The 17,122-nt window shown below is 38.1% G+C and overlaps 2 protein-coding genes across 2 annotated transcripts in view; one reads left to right on the top strand and one right to left on the bottom strand.

Annotated features, from left to right (window-relative positions):
- pik3c2a (phosphatidylinositol-4-phosphate 3-kinase, catalytic subunit type 2 alpha) overlaps nt 1-10,951 on the bottom strand; it is a 39,421-nt gene extending 28,470 nt beyond the window's left edge. Inside the window, exons 1-3 of the mRNA XM_065283099.2 lie at nt 10,857-10,951; nt 6,950-8,111; nt 80-180 (exon numbers count right to left, since the gene is read on the bottom strand). Of these exons, the coding sequence (XP_065139171.1) occupies nt 80-180; nt 6,950-8,038 (1,190 nt within the window). The 5' untranslated portion in view covers nt 8,039-8,111; nt 10,857-10,951. The remainder of the gene's footprint in view (nt 1-79; nt 181-6,949; nt 8,112-10,856) is intronic.
- A 581-nt stretch (nt 10,952-11,532) lies between these two features.
- Nucleotides 11,533-17,057, top strand: rcn2 (reticulocalbin 2). Its single transcript, XM_065282676.1, has 8 exons — nt 11,533-11,620; nt 11,887-12,026; nt 12,107-12,209; nt 12,283-12,479; nt 12,582-12,695; nt 12,782-12,875; nt 16,351-16,493; nt 16,608-17,057. The coding sequence occupies exons 1-8, from the start codon at nt 11,575-11,577 to the stop codon at nt 16,749-16,751; spliced, it is 981 nt and encodes a 326-aa protein (XP_065138748.1). The 5' UTR covers nt 11,533-11,574; the 3' UTR covers nt 16,752-17,057.
- Nucleotides 17,058-17,122: the final 65 nt, after the last annotated feature.

A 17,122-nucleotide genomic window follows, 5' to 3' on the forward strand; every position in this document is an offset into this window, starting at 1 on the left:
GATGAGTATTTATTGCTTTAAACAGTTACAAATTTCTTCCAAACACAAGCATGACTCGAACATGAAAATTATAACTCACTTTGAAATGTCTTCACAAAATGCTACGACCTCTAGGTTCTGGGCTTCCTTTCCCTTTAAGACAGAGTACTTTGAGAGTACATTTGCACTTCCCTTATTGACCTGTAAAAGACAGACATGAAACCGTGGTTATATTTATGAGCAAGCCATAGGAAATCACTTGTTAGACCACCATCGTAAATAGCCAGTGTTATGTAGTGATCTTAAATTTTAGTGACTGATGACAGCAACATCCCAATGCAAATCTGGGACCAAACAACGTGTTTCTGATTGATTGTAGTATACTGAATATGTGGAGAATGCCTGGAATGCTAAAAAGACTTCCTGTAGGACAGAATTGGGTCAACAAGGCACATCAACATGGAAAATAACAAAAACATTAGTTGAGTAATGGATTTCATATGGTATGAACTGAATAGGAAGATTTGCTTTGTTAAAGTGCACACTTGCTGTAGCCTATAAAAACAATCCTAATAGTAACATAAGATTGGGGCGTATCTGTTAGTGCCAAAGTGATATATTTTTCTCAGCATGGTCTGTGGTGAGACCATCTGCCTCCAACACATACTAAATTAAAATCTAATGATCAAAAACAGAGAACAAAATTCAGGAATTTGCATTTTAACTGTATGCTACCATTTTAAAGATAGCTGCACATAACAAAGCCAACCACAGTGCGAATGTGGACAAACATGGCACATCACGTGTTTTATTACAGGAAAGACATACAAGGGTTGAATGAGATATTTATCTGTTTACTAGGCCAGAGCTATAGACCTAACTTCAAGAAAAATGAGATGCCTTGTTGTGACACGCATTCACAAATTATTCATCCCCTTTTGCTTAGAGCTACAGTTTTACTGTTCTGGCTGCCCTATTTACAAACTCTCCCAGTCTAAACAGACCTTTTCCTCAGGTTCAAAGTTTGAGCGAACTGCCAAGAAATGAGAGGATGGAGGAAGTTGGCTCACACAAAGCTCAGTATGAGCATGAATTGAAGTAAAATTCCACGGTCATAAAATTTGCCTGCAATAGAAATGATGGCGACTGCGACTTCCTCTCTATTATCTTTCCTATGAATGCTGATTTGACTTAAATAAATATAAATTCTCTCATTGACTTTATACCACTGAATACATATGACTGAACTTCCGTCAGATGGTTTAACAATAACAGACACTACTGATGACAGACTGCTTGCCAGTAAACAGTGACTGAGTAATCTGTTTACAAATGTAATGACTAATTGTTACATTAATAAACAGTAACCATAAACTAAAGTTAATGGTTTACAATGCAAAGGGTGTAACGATAAAACGGCTGATTTGCTTGCTATGCTTCTCAATGAATTATGGTGAAATGCTGCTTCATCCAAAAGCCAGAGGGCGCTCTTATGCAGAAGCTCAACATGCGCCACAGAAGTATCATGTCGTGATTTATTGGCTGTTTCCAAAAGCTCTAAAATGCTGCCTTTGGAGGCAGCATTTCAAGGCATGATGTAGGGATGTCAATTTATGCAATTTACTATATTCGATGATCGTTTAAATTAATGATATCAATCAAATAATCGTTAACTGTATTTGTGCAATAAGCCTTTACTGGAATGGCATACGGCCAATGACATAAAAGTGCGTAACAACGCCAGCTTCCTCACATGAATTAAAATATTTTGTGTTTAAAAAAACATCCTAGTGGGATTGTAAAATGAGTCAATGTAGTTGGTGTTTTGATAGAATCATCAATTTAAATTTATCTCGTAATGAAATATAATGACTAATAGACGCAGTGTATACTCCGCCTTACATGGGCACTCTGCCATGTCCATGCGTCCATGACATGTCAAAATAAAATATTCATTATCATCTAGTGTTTTTTTTCTAGGTACTCGCCTCGTTTTTCGAGTCTTTGATACACTGTTTGTTGTAATTATATCCAAGCAGCACACGAAGGGCACTTTTCCCGTCATCACCTCAGCTTAGACCTGCGGCGTACTTTCAGCAAAGATGCTTATATTATGGAGATGGCAACCTTCCTTTAGAAAACACGCAACAGGCAACTTGGCTAGCGTGTAGCACCTCAGCCAGGCAATAATCAGAGTTTAACAACAGTCAGTTACAGTTTACATTTTAAAGTTTCTTGTCAGAATTTAAAATGACATTTTAATCTTTTTATTAAAAATGGCTTCTGGTCTCCTTCCCTGTGTATAGCAGCGTTAGCAGCGTTGTCATGCTAATCTTGCAGGCTTCACTAGAGAGGGCCTCCTCTCCTTTCCTTTCAGTTGCTTCATTTTTTTCCCCTGCTGTATGTGTTTTGTGCAGGCGCCGCACACACATGCATGATCTTGCTTATTTGACAATCGTTAACTATTATCGATTTATTTCTTATCAACAATTAATCGAAGATTGTTAACATCCCTAGCATGAAGGCATCAAGGCATGTCCAAATCCAATGGTAGGTTTACTTCCTGTCTCCTGAGATACCTTCATTATCCTGTCCCACAATTCCATGCATGGGCGGAGCACAAATTTAGTGTAAATAAAGTTATATTTTCACTTTATACACCTTTTAATTGCATTTCTAGCGAGAAATTACTATTGTAGTTTTTAAATATGGGATTAGTTATCATAAAGGTTGTCTTTGTTTGTATATCAAACAGAATTCCATTTTGCTGCCTATTAAAGCTGCACTCAGACTAGCAGCAACTAGCAGTAGCAGAGCGACGTGACAGTAACCACTGGCGACCGGATGGGGCATCAAGGTTGAAAAAAGTTTAACTTTAAGCAAATTAATTACTGGACTACTAATGAGAGCGAAGCAGTAAAGTTCACGTCAAGAAAATATGGATTGCGGTAAAAACTCATCATTAACAGGGATTTTTTTCTCTTAATTGATGAGATAACTCGTCAATGGTGTGGCAGAGTTAAAATCGATCATATGAAGGTCTCTCAGAAGGCAGGAAGTAAAAACAAACATTGGATATGGACATACAGTACCTTGATGTCTTCCTGCCTTGGAAGGCAGCCTCTAAAATAGGGATGGCACGAGTACTCGAATGCTCGAGTACTCAAACGTAGCATCAATGATCGATCATGAAAACGATGATCATGTGGGTTTATTTATTTATTTATTATGGATAAAGCGGCATTTGGATGGCTGGTTAGCATTCCAAGCGCATCTGATAGTAAAGACTGGGTCTGGAGATGTGTGTTTGACGTCGTGTCGAGCTACGCAGACCGGCGTATGACACGTTACCATGTGTGATTCAAAAATAAACTGATAATTCCGCGCACCGGCGCCGCAGCAACCCAGCGATCCGGGCAATGTGCGGCAGCCCGCCGATCCTGTGAAGCCGGCCACACCTCACATCACTGAGGCACTATGGTTAAAAGGATGCCGTGATTTTCGGAAATACAGTCAGTCAGGTGCAAAATGTACAGTGCCGTCGAAAGTTCAAAGGGTTATCATCTCATATTTAATTTTAAACATCCAATATCAAGAGATACTAGAGAGCCATACGAGCATTACATCTTGAACAGGTAAATGACGACGACACGACACAGCTAAATCGCTAAAATGATAGCAAAAGACTTGAAGCTGCTTAATGTTATGAAGCTTGAGCTTTGACTGGACGTTTTAAAGTGCGCTGTTTATGATGCACATCCACAAAGGGAGTTAAACTTTCTTTTTTTTTAAAGAACTTAGTTGAAAACTTAGTTGAAGTCTTGCATTTTATGCAGATAGATGCACGTTGTACATTTATGTTGTATAAAGGCTTAATATTATGCAGAGTGCGTCATTTAGAAAGCGCTTCGGTTTGTGTTTATTAACCCTTTAGTTTCACTTCATCACACAGCTATTCCTGTAAGGGGTTTCTTTTAAAAACATTTAAATCATTAATAGTCTAGTATGTGTTCATCGTTCTCTAGTTTCTTCAAAATAAAGTTTTATTTGAGTGTATTTAATAAAAATATTTTCATTTTCACCATGACGTGTACGCCCCGCCCCTTTGATTGCCCCGCCCCCAGTTAATGGAGTACTCGTTTTTCAGAGCTATGGATTAATCGAAATGAAAAAATGACATAAATGCACATCCCTACTCTAAAAGCATAATTTCATAGCTTTTGGACAGAGACATTATTTTGTCTTTATATTTGTTTATCATCAAATTTTAGGGTTAGGAAAATGTAAATAAAATAATAATAATATTAGCTTAAGTAATATTACACTACATTATTCTATTGCTACAATTTATATTTATACTTTACCTATACACATAACTATATTGAAATATCTATAAAAATATTTTCTCCTTTATTCTTTTAGTGTATATGCATCTTACTTTGTCATGTTTTTTCTTTTTTATAATCCTACATTTTGTATGTGCAGTGGTATACATACTCCAAGAACCAAGAAACCAAGAAATCCCTTTTCATGATGTATTTGTAACTTGAACCAATAAACATTGAGTAATGGCAACATTGAGGCACTTACAATGAGCCTGTTAATCCACACAACAACAAACAGATCTTTTGGGTTGCTTGTGATGATAGGGCTAAAGTATGCAGTGATAACAGTATCTGATGCTCTGTGAGGTAAAGTAACTGTACACCAAAGCCCAAGCTCAGATTAGTTTTCCTGCTCTTTCACACACTCTGTGCACTCCGAAAGAGGGTTGCTATGGAAACGGCGAGCTGTGGCCCTGCTCTAGGCATGTCAGGGGAGAATCCATGGGGAAACGACAGCTAGCTGGGACTTGTCTCAGCTAATGGGACCAGCAGCAGTCTTTACACAAACCCACACAAAGACAAGAGGCATGTAGTATAAAAATACCAGACTGATGCAAAAATATTTTCTGCCTGTGAATATCTATATTATGAGACTTTAGCCTTGATTTTCACAAGTTCACATAATGGCGATATTCCCTTTCCTTAAACTTTTACACAGACCACATCCTAAAGGGAAATAACATTAGACTGAAACTTCTGACTCTTCTTTAAGCGAAAGCTTTCTCACTGTATGGGCATAAATCATTCAAAATCATGGGAAATGTGTGACAACAACAGTCAATTGTCCTGGTCAGAAATGAGCATAATAAAACGGGAAGTGGGATTTCTGGGAAATAAAGCACGCATTTACACACACCCCCATAAGGAATCAAAATCTCATGCACTACTTTCAGGAAGTCATTCTTTATTTTGGCAATCCATGTGGTTACTCAGGAAAGAACAAAGATAAAACAAGGGTCTAGATAAAAAGTTGGTAAAGAAACCAAGCGCCATTTGAGCTTGGCCAAAATTCAAGATGGAATGACAATTTAAAATGGAGCAATGAAGTTCAACACAGCGATTAACGCAAGCTACCTCTTATCATTTACAACACTGCTGTAATTCTAAGAAGTGCTTAAAAAATATATTAGCACAGAGGTCTTCATGGTATTTTTGGGCGGGGACCCCTTAGATGAGAGAGCCATTGAGCAGGTACCCCTTGATACTAAATATGCAAAACAGATATTTAAGCAGTAAGATACGAGAGGCTGCTTTTTCCGTATTAGGCACAACGCAAAGTGGAGTAAAGTACAACTGACCAATCAGAATCAAGGACTGGAACTGTTTTATAAAATAGAAACAAACCATATTGTCACACAGCCATACTATATTAAGACAGTACATTAGCACTATTATGCTGTTGTTGTACATGCATCATTTTCTGTGTATTTTTTTCTTTGTTAAAGTAGATTTAGTTTAATTATTATTTTAAGATATTTGCAGATATTTTTTGGTAATAGATTTTTATTTTACTGTAAGATGGACAATTACAATTTACCTGAACCTGGGCTTTCAGTTTATAAAGATGACTGATCATGGTAAATGGCACAAAGACGGTCTAATATTCTGGTGGGCATAGAGGTTGTGCTATTTTATAATTCGGAGGTCTGTTGCATTTCTCGTAGATCAAAATTGTCACAAGTTTAAGTAACGCAGGTTTATTTTCTGCAGAGCATCATATTCGGAGAACAACATGCAACGAGTCCGAGCGCATCTCTTTGGGGCAACTATTTGAGAGGTGGATTTCAACCTGACTATTAATCTTGCACAAAGCACCATCACATTGTGCATTTCATTCATTTCTAAATGCAAGCCATAGTTTTGTCACAGTTTATAATGCAGAAGCAGTGTGGTGTCATTTGCCTGTTGAATTAGCGCTTTAAATCTGAACAGCGTGTAACAGCCGCCCAAGTTCATGTCGCACTGATTCTAAAATAGCATTCTGAAAGAAAGACACACATGCATATAAGATTTACCTGTTTTATGATGCCTTTTCTGTCGCTACTGCTGCTTCCTGAGTGGACATTTATAATCTTCAGATATTTAATTTTGGTCCGCTGGCTAAACTGAACGCACGCCTTCAAGCCTATGCGGGCACGCACGTGCACAACTTAAATGGAACATGTACCTTTGTTACATATATTTTAAGTTTTAAGCAAAAATAGCTTGTGGTTAAACATCATTTGGCAGACCCCCTGCAGTTCAGCCGCGGACCCCCAGTTGAAGACCCATGTATTTTCATGTTGGTATTTCTAACACAACATAAATATCATAACACAATATTTCCAGGTCTAACCATTGTATATTTTGTTATATATTTTATTTTTTTAATATCTAGGGGCTTTAATATGCCTTTAGTTTTGCAATTAGACATGAAGAAATACTTTGTTTACTGCATTAAATTGCACCTATCAAATTGCTAAAAACAATGTTATTTTGTGTATTTGGTGTAATACAGAGGATCTGAAGACAGCTTCTGCAATCAATACTGAAGTATATTAAACACACAAAGCTGCCAACATGTAAAAAAGACGTTTATCTCCTACCTGTTTGCCTGGGACGTGAGACGTTGAGGTTGCAGGTATGTTGACGGAATGGCTTCTAGTTACGGCCGCCCCTATTGATGCTCTTCTGGGCTGAGATGCTAAATTATCTTTATCCTTCACCTGCGCTGGAGGACTGCTACTATCCACAACCTCAGGTTCATCCTGAAGAACTGCATCCCATGGGTCCTTTGCAGTGCCAGACTCCTCTAAGAAAGGACTGCCTGACGCGTTGGGTGTCTCGTCTACCTCCACCTTGCGCTTGTTGAGAGGGTCCAAGTCCAACCAGTCAAATCGACTAAAGTTGGGAGTTTCTGAGGGCTGAGGCACAGGCTCCAGGGACTTGGCAGTTTCCGAGTCAACATCCATGCTGGAAGACCTGCCATTCTTCAAGTATTCAGAAGTGCTGGCAATCTTGTCAAACAGCTTGGCCATCTCTGGGGTGACGGCCGACTGCGAGTAAACCAAAGCAGCAGGTGGCTGGATGGGTGTAAAGGAGAGGAAGGGGGCTGTATGGGCAGGGAGACTAATAAAGGGTGAAATAGCTGGACTAAAACCATTCTGGAAAGAGCATTGAGGCTTTGGGAAGGGTACAGAGGGAAAAATGGAAGTCTGTGCGTGTGTTGGGGTCTGTAGAGCAGAGTTGGGTGTCCAGTGGAATGAAGCAGGATTGAATGCATGTACTCCAGGATACGATGCACTGAGATTGCAACCTAGCAGAGAAGAAGGTCTTGTCACTTTGTTTACGCCAAAACTGTCATCCAGAAGCAGCGTTTCCAGCTCCTCCTTGGTCATCTTCTCTAAATCGATGTCCCCAAACTTGTCTTTTTCTTCGTTTTTTTGCGTTTCAGATTCAGGGAAGAAAATTAGGTCTTTCTCCTGCCGGCTAGTTTGTGCGGTGGGATTGGAAAGGGGATTAGCGCAAGGTGTTGAGGCTTGAAGTGTGTGCCTTTTCTCACGCTGAAGTTTAGCTAAGGCATCAGCCTCCATTCGCAAAGCCTCCTCCTTTCCCACAATCCCTTTGGGCCGTACCATCCCCGGGGAGGCTGGCCTGTCAAACTTGAACCCATTGCCACTGGATATGTGGGCCATGGTGTCAGCTTTGCCTTGCAATGTACATGGGGAGATGGGTACAGCTGGGTTCCAACCACTTCTTTACAGGGTCCTGTGAAATGAAGTTGAGAAAATATTGTGTTTCAGTAACTGGATGATGTCATATGGCAATTTTAAAGTGTTATGCATTCACTGGAAATTTTAATGTATTGGTACTTCCACTAAGCAAATAGAGACTGATAAACTGCACAAGGCGTCACATATGATATCAAACATGTTACAAGTCGTAAGTCAACCAGACTGATGGAGTGAATACAAGAAATCTTTATAGATTGTGAATCGAATAAATCAAACAAACACAGCAAAGCTGACATGAGCGTCCAAAGAGGGTGTGTCTAACTCCAAACAAGTGGTTACAAACACATACCAGACATTTCCCTCTTTCTTGCAGAGCACAGACATGCCAGCTTGCAGTCAAACAGCACCAAACTCACAGAATTGACAGAATTGGGCTTGAGTTTCTCATTCAACACCTGAATAACCATGTGCTAAAAATGCACAAATTAGACCTGGGCTGGGCGTTACGATGGTGAAATGTGTCAAGCGTAATAAGGCTGCCCAAAAAGAAAGCATCACTTTCTAAGTCTCGCCAGTCTCTCTGCTATTTGCATCTACAACACCCAAATCTTTTACTATATATATATAACTTTTTATATAATTGCAAACCATTGCAATGGTTCGGTATGCACATTTGCAATATTTTGATTTCTTGTAGCCCTAATAGGTAGTGATGTCAACATCATGTTTGCACCTCTGATTAGGATTTTACAACAGATTTAAAAGTGCCTGATAAGTAGATAAGTTGGCAAAGCGATTGTAGGTAATGCAATTTAGTTTAGTACAAAACGAATAGCAGATTGTACGCTCTACTTGTCAAGTTTTCCCCAGGGTAGTACCCTACCCTGGCCATCAATACTTCACTGAGGCCACTGTGTACTGTACAGTGAGGAATTTAGCATGCAAGTCAGAGAGGCTGATCTCCTCATTGTTCAAAGAAGAAACTGTGTGCATCTCTTATCAGTAAGACAAACAGCCGAGCTATTGCAACCATTTCAAATTGTGCAAAGAGATGAAGCTAGATGAAGCATTTACAAAGGTTTAGACAAAGTCAGAGAGATATGAAGGCTCTCTGGTTTACCAAATCTTTGCAGCACTGAGTTCACTTCCCACCCCTCTAGGTTCATGCATCACTGCATCGTTCTAACAATGACAAAACATCAGATATATCTCTGAACTCGAAAACCCCCAAATCAATGCTTTTTAAAACTACTCACTTTCATAGAGGAAGTCAGCAAAAATGTTTATGTCCTCTTCACTGTAAAACAATTTATGAGGTTCCTCTACTGTGGTTCAAAGTACAGACATCAGTCTTAAGACAGAAATGACTAACTAGACCAAGCACGGTGCATTAGTTAAAAAAACCGTTGAGGTAAATTTGAAAGTGTTTAAACTTGACATTAAGCCTCTTGTGCAAAAATATCTCTAGGGACCTGCATCTAAGGGCTCTTATCTGTATACATGGGTACAGTTCGTCTCAGAAACGGATGGACTTTAAAACAAGACTCTGAAAGACAACAAGTTTGGTGTTTGATGCTTTGCTAAGGCCATGTCTAGAGATGATAAATATTTCCTAAGACAAGACAGCGAGAATATTTATAGATGAGGGAATAAATTGTAACAGGCACTTAAAATGTGTAACTTGTCATTACACATGTCCTGTTTACATAACAAAGCTTATTTAGACAGAAAACAATTGCAGGATAGAAAAATAAGTTACACATGTTTTTCTAGACAAGCTAGCATACCCAAGCACACGATTCACACATATAACTATGGTGACACAAGCTGCAAAAACAAAACCATTACGTAAATCCATTAGAGATAAAGTCTGACTTTTGAGGGGCAAAATGTACCGAATCAGCACATTTACACAACCCATTTGCTTGGCAAAAGACATGACAAAACCTGCTATGCCAGTCAGTTAGCACAATACCACTGGTACAAAGTAGCATAGAAACATTAAAATAATATTAATTACTATTATACATTACTTATAAATGGGTTATTTCAACGTGTTTGAGCTGAAGGAACATGATTGTAACTGCCATGTGTATATCTTCTTGCATAAACCCATCTTCTTTAGACTTAAGAAAAACAGATAAAAGATGATAAAATTCGTTACTAAGTTAAAAGCTTCACACAAGCTTACAAAAACAGTCAAGACTTTGCAGCACAGACCTGCGATCCATCACTAAGCTTTTCAACTGTACTCAGACCTATTTACAATAATAAGTTATGTAATTATTTCAAAATGTCTTCAAATCATTCTATTAAAACGGAAAACGAAACGTTTGTAACTCAATAATCAAAATACACCGAGCATGCAAAGTGTGCGACCTAAATGTAAAGGATTAAAAGCAGCCTCGTAACTATAACAACAAACCGCTGGAAGGCTAATAAATACAGCTAATATTATTAATCACAATGTCAACACAGTAAAACATCTGCCACAAACAACAACCCTCACACTTTGTATAAACGTATCAGAAGAATATATATTAACACTTCAACACAATATCTCTGTTTGAAAGTTGTTTCCGAAACTTTTTCGCAATGTCTGTCCAGTATTCCGGGAAATCGGCAGACTGAACGCGCCAACAAAAGTAAAAACACAGGGAAAAGAAAAACAAACAGGTAAGATATTCAGACAAACACGGCAGGGTAAAGTTCCGGCGGCTGACGAGTAAATATAACTTATGCAAACTAAGAGTTTGTGTGAATAAAGGACGATTCCCACCTTCAGACTCGCGGATCTCTGGCGCTGCTGGACATTCTCCTCCAGGCAGCTGGAAAATTTGCTCGTGTAGTCGTAGACACAAACGTCAGTTCCTGCTGAAAATCAGACAGCAAAGATCATAGAGAAACAGCGACATCTGCTGCCCATAAACAGAGTTGAATGAAACGCAAATCATGCTGAGAACTGTTTGTTATTTATGATATCAACAATTCATTGTGTTTTTGTTAAAATTATCATTCGTGATATCAGGAAACAGTTTTTATGTGACAATGGTGTCATCACTTGCATAACACATGCAGTCTTGATTTTGATAACTGTGGTCGAAATGTAAAAACACTTTATTTTCAGTAGTTAAATGTCACATTGATCTGCTATTCAAATTCAATTTTATTCCATTTCAATTCAATTTAATATATTGCTAACGAAACATTTCAGAAATGCACTTCTCACTCGTGATTACTAGTGCATCTATTCGTGATATCAATTACTTCAAAATACTTCGTACATTTGAGATATAGACACTTAATTTATTGTGATGCCATTTACTATGAGAAAATTATTTTAAATTAATTACAAATTATTATTTTTTTACTAAACCGAATTTAAGAGCCAATCAGAATTGTAATAAACCCTGCGCCAGACCAGCAGGTGGCGCTAATTAAAGTTGCATGAAACGGCACAAGAGAGCAGAGATGACTTTCTACGCATAGTGCGCACCATGGCAACAAGCTCAGCTGAAGACTTTACAAATCAGCCTTGTAAAAGTAAGTGACTTGCTTGTAAAATATAACTTGTTGCACACACGAGAAAGATAAGTCTGTTAGCTTGAATTTGCATGTATTTAAGTTTAAATTTCTCTCAAAACACATCGCATCGGAGTTAGCAATGTATATTCTTCCTGAAGGGTGCGATCATTTAAATTCTGATGTGTTGTATTATGTACATTTAAAGATAACTTGATATATCAAAAATTATCCAGCTATTGCCTTAATAATAATAATGGGTCTCGATCTGTGCTTGTGTTTTTCAGGTGAAATGAAACGCTCAATTCTGTTATTGCTGTTTGCGTGTTGTACATCAGGATCTATTGGGAACCAGTTTGTCCAAGAAGATCATTTAGTCAAACATGATCATCATGAGCATAATGCAAATGCCTTTCTTGGTTCAAAGGTATCTTCTTCTTCACAATAATGCATAATTAATCTTTAAAGTAATGCAGTTTTTGTCAACAACCTGTTTGTGTTTTTCAGGACAAAGATGAAATACAGAAACTCAGTCCATCTGAGCAGCGGAAGAGACTGTTGGAGATAGTAAAGAAAATTGACACAGACTCTGATAAATATCTTTCAGCAGGTCAGTTCTGGAATTAAATACACATATGTCTGCTTGATTATGTGCAAACCAAACGTCTCTGTTGCTTCTTCAGAGGAAATCACATTATGGATACAGAGGGTGTACAGAAAGTATGCGCTGGATGATGCTGAAGAACGTTTCTCTGAATTTGACTCCAACAATGATGGTCAGGTGTCGTGGGATGAATACAACATGGTCATGCATGGTCATACTGTGACGGTGGATGAAGATGCTGTTCTTAAAGATCCAGAGGAAGAATCACTCAGATTTGTATGTTGTCAAAGCATGCAGGATATATATTGACAGTTTGTATTGTAAAATGACCAACCTGGGTCTTTTGTGACTTGTAAATGTTATTTTGTCCATCCACAGCTCCATGGAAAGGAAAAAAGACGTTTTGACTTTGCTGATATGGATAGTTCAGCTGGTCTCAATTTAACAGAGTTCTTAGCATTTACTCATCCATCTGAGGTGGACCACATGGCTGTAGGTACCGTATAAAACAAAATAATAAATTATTATTATCGATGACTGTCACCTACTAAAAGATTGTGGTTTCATATTCTTTTTAGGATTTTGCCATTGAAGATGTGCTTAGTGAATATGACTTGGATAAAGATGGATTTATCAGCTTAAGGGAATTCATTGGAGATCTCAGAGCAAATGGTATGACTTGTGATTTGTCTGTTATACATATATAATTCACTTTGCAGTTATCTTCTCCATTTAAATATTTAAAGGTATAGCGGAAGATTTTTTTTCAGGTGGATCATCAAGACTATTTGTCATCCCAGTTGTCAGTCATTCTGATGATATGTTTACGTAAGGCCGCCGTACGTGCTCGCCCCTAGGTTTGCTTTCTGCACATGCGCACTTTCAGGTGTATATGTGTGGTGGGCTGCGGCTTCAGCCATTTTTTGAAGCTCGCGTTCTCTTCTCACCGTGTTTTTTCAAAATGTCTGAGGTTAGCAAGAGTGTCTACGAATTGTATGACAAGAGAAGAAAGGCCTCTGAAGAAAAAAACAAGACCAGAGTGTTTTTGAGAGAATATTTCACATACTGGCGTGTGCTAAAAGCACATGTTGGGCTTCCCACTGATGCCTCAGTCGTGAAGTTTCTACTCGACACTGGTAAAGTTTGGCATACTATTTTGATAATCCCTTTGAAATCACTGCTAGTAAAAGTTGATGTAAGCAATGCTAGCCCTGGCACAAGTCACGAACCACGCAGACACGCTCAAACTGATTTTGCCAAGTGGTTAATGTCCTCAGGGCAACATATTGTGTTGACCCAAGGACAACATTTTTCTAAATTAAACCTAAACCCACCATAACCAAACCCTAAAATCAGAGGGACATGATAAGTGAAAAACAATGGTCTAGAACAGGGGTGGGGAACCCTGGTCCTGGAGGGCCACTGTCCTGCGTAGTTTAGTTCCAACCCTAATCAAAGACACCTGAAATTAATTTCGAAGTAGTCCTGAAGACTTTAATTAGATTTTTCAGGTGTTTTTGATTAGGGTTGGAACTAAACCATGCAGGACAGTGGCCCTCCAGGACCCAGGGTTCCCCACTCCTGGTCTAGAAGCAGCTAATACTGGTTGTAAGCTTAAACTTAAAACAAACTGTAAACTTATCTCTGAAATCTGATTGGTTGATTAAAATGTTGTCCCAGGGTCAACATAATGTTGCCCTGAGGACATCAACCACTTGGCAAAATCAGTAGAGCCGCGCAGACACGGTAAACATCTTAATGTATGAGTCCGACAGCATCTTGTAAACAGAGCGAAGAGAAGAGGCTTGTGCATGCTCTCTCTCATGCAAATGTTTAATAGGCGTTCCCTCTCGGGAGCAGGTATAGTGTAGCACATGTGCATTTTTTTTTAAACTGGAGGGGCGGTTCTTTTCAAAAATTCGGGAAAATCTTCCGCTATACCTTTAACTGTTGTATGTATTGGAAATGTTTTCTGCACTTGCTTGAAATGCTAAACTAGAGCATAAACAAAACAGATTGTTTGGGATCAAATTATGATTTGTATTTATTGAAAAACTGTTTAAAGAAAATAATTATTATTAAGTTATTTTCCATAACTTTTTAGTTTCTGAGTAACTGAGTAAACAGGTTTGAATTGTTTAGCCTGACAAATGAAATCAACCTTATTATATTAGGAAAAATTGAAAAAAAAATAGGCTGACATTACTTACTTCTTGCCTCATGTGTATAGGAGAAACTAATTCCTTACATGTCACAATTGTAATATATTTAACATGTTTGTAATCGGGTGGGAAATTTTCTGGTTACAGGGTTTCATGCAAAATGGGGAAAACAGTAACCACTGGGTTTTGGTGAGCTAATGTGTAGAAAGTTTTTTTTTTAAGAACGTCAACACCTCTGAGGCCAAAAGTGGAGGATAGCGGTTTGAGTTTCAGCCATAAAAAAGAATGTTATGTGTAACATTTCTAACTAGTGATGGGAAGTTCGGATCATTTTTCTGATTCGGATCTTTGAATCTCGTTCATCAAAATGAACGAATCTTTTTTTGAGTCATTTCGTTCTTTTCGTTCATTTAAAATATGATTACCTATAATTTCACAAATTACCCCAAAATAACCACTTATGCAAACAAATATGACATTTCTAACAAGTTATGAGAAATAAAAATCCTTATTTCATTATTACTTGACACAAGCTCTGAAACATACACAAGAGATAGAAATTATTAGCTTACTCCTAAGTCAGTCCTCGTGTACAAGTCATGGTAATGCAGCCAAAGCCAAAATATAAGAAACGGAACTCCATATTTATTACATTTGTACGCCTCCTCTTGTGTCTAACTTACAGATGTTAGTTGTCAACTCGTCACTGTCTTACTGACTCTCTGTGTTCGGCCAGGCTGTGCCGTATGATATACAGCACAGGACCGGAAAGAGAAATGATTAGTTCATCATTCTCTCGAGTTCGGGACGAGTTCGAGTCTTTCGTTCTTCCTGTAAGCCTCATAGAGGCTATGCTGTCAGTACCGGAAAGATAAATGATTAGTTCATTCAAGTCTTGAGATCGGGTTCGGCCGGGTCCGAGTCCTTATGTCACGTGACCGCTGGTATATCACATATATATCAGTATAATACAACATTAGATTCGTATTATGCGTCTGAATGTATCCTATATTGTTTTATATTTAGTAAATTAAATACAAAATATGTGCAAAAACATTATTTGAAAAATGTAAGTTCCATCTTATTAAAGAACGAAAGATTCGGACCCGACCGAACCCGAACTCGAAAGGTGAACAAATCATTTCTCTTTCCGGTACTGGTAGTGTAGCCTCTATGGGACTGACAGGAAGAACAAAAGACTCGAACCTGTCCCGAACTCGAGACTCAAGAGAACGATGAACTAATCATTTCTGTTTCAGATTCAGAGCCCATATGTTGCGCAATGCGCATGCGCGGTCAACACAAAATGAACGAATCACGCTCTGAGACAACTCGGTAGTCCCGAGTCATATTAAAGATTCGTTCAAAATGAACGAATCGTTCATGAACGACACACCACTATTTCTAACATTGTTTTACGTTACAGATACATACTGAACCGTAAGACTTTGAAATATATATTAAGCGCTCACATGGCCTGGCGATTTAAATAATTTATAATTGCAAAGTAGTACATCAGTTACAATGTACAGCTTACGGTCTATTAAAATGGAATTAGTATTACCTGGTGACCTCTGGGCATTTGTTATAATTGCGGAGGTTTTCTGTGATCTTAATTCCATGCGAATCAAATCTGGCATTTCTGTAATTTTTAAAGTAAAAATTCCCACGTGTGACTTACCATATTTTGCTGAATGCCAAGGTCCTGTGATCCTTTGAGTTCTGTGCAAAATGGCACTGCCATTTAGTGCAGAGCCAGAGAGAGAAAAAATTATCACAATTAAGTTTCAATTTCAACAAACCACCATCATGGCATTCAGTGTTTGCGTTTCATCAGCCTTTTGAAGTTTAAAGGACACCCGCACCTACAAAGTGGCAATTTTAACATATTATCTGTTCGGTATGTTGAGTTAAAACTTCACTCTGGGGACACCAAAGACTTAATTTACATATTTAAAAAAAACTCCTCATATGACCCCTTTAAGATCAGGATGAGCCATCACAGTGGGAAGCTGAGGAAACGGTGCGCTTTAAAGATCTGTATGACCAGGATAGAGATGGCAAACTAAACAGGGATGAACAGCTCCGCTGGGTTGCTCCAAACAGCTACGGTTCTGCGCGAGAAGAGGTAAGTCAATGAATGACGGCACAGAATTAGCATTAATAATTACTTTTAATTATATTTACCCTTGATAAACCTTGAGATTAAATCTAAATGTTTTATTTTCTTAATGTTATACAGGCTATTCATCTTATCAAGGAAATGGACCAAGATGGTGATAATAGGCTCTCCGTGGATGAGATATTGAAAAATCAAGACACTTTTATGCACAGTGAAGTCACGGATTATGGACGACAGCTCCATGTGCCACACGATGAACTCTAATACTTAATAATAACAATAACTTTTTACACCATTTCTACATCGGACACGGGCGGTGCAACAGTTGTTGCATCCAGTTTAGTGTTATACATGATTTAATCTTTAAAGAATACTTGAGTTTTTATATATTTTTTTTTTAATTAGATATTGTTTTTGTTTTGGTTCAATAACATTGTAAAAAGACATTGATAAACTTCTGACCTTTTTATTTTGTTTCAACTAAGCTTTATAAGCTTTTCCTATTTGCCCTGGTTATTAAAATCCCCGTTATCTAATTTCTGTGTTGCTGATTAGATTCAAACTATAGTGAAATGACTTTAAGGCTGCTTAGATTTGTAGTACTTTGCAAGCTGAAAGTATCTCGAAAATAAAAA

Source organism: Paramisgurnus dabryanus, chromosome 9 (genome assembly GCF_030506205.2).
Source record: "Paramisgurnus dabryanus chromosome 9, PD_genome_1.1, whole genome shotgun sequence".
NCBI classification, from domain to species: domain Eukaryota; kingdom Metazoa; phylum Chordata; class Actinopteri; order Cypriniformes; family Cobitidae; genus Paramisgurnus; species Paramisgurnus dabryanus.

Bases quoted from the DNA above. Each gene is read 5' to 3' on its own strand.
- rcn2 (XM_065282676.1), top strand. From the start codon at position 11,575: ATGGCAACAAGCTCAGCTGAAGACTTTACAAATCAGCCTTGTAAAA. The intron at 12,027-12,106 runs GTATCTTCTTCT...TGTGTTTTTCAG, and splicing joins ATGCCTTTCTTGGTTCAAAG to GACAAAGATGAAATACAGAA. The intron at 12,210-12,282 runs GTCAGTTCTGGA...TTGCTTCTTCAG, and splicing joins TGATAAATATCTTTCAGCAG to AGGAAATCACATTATGGATA.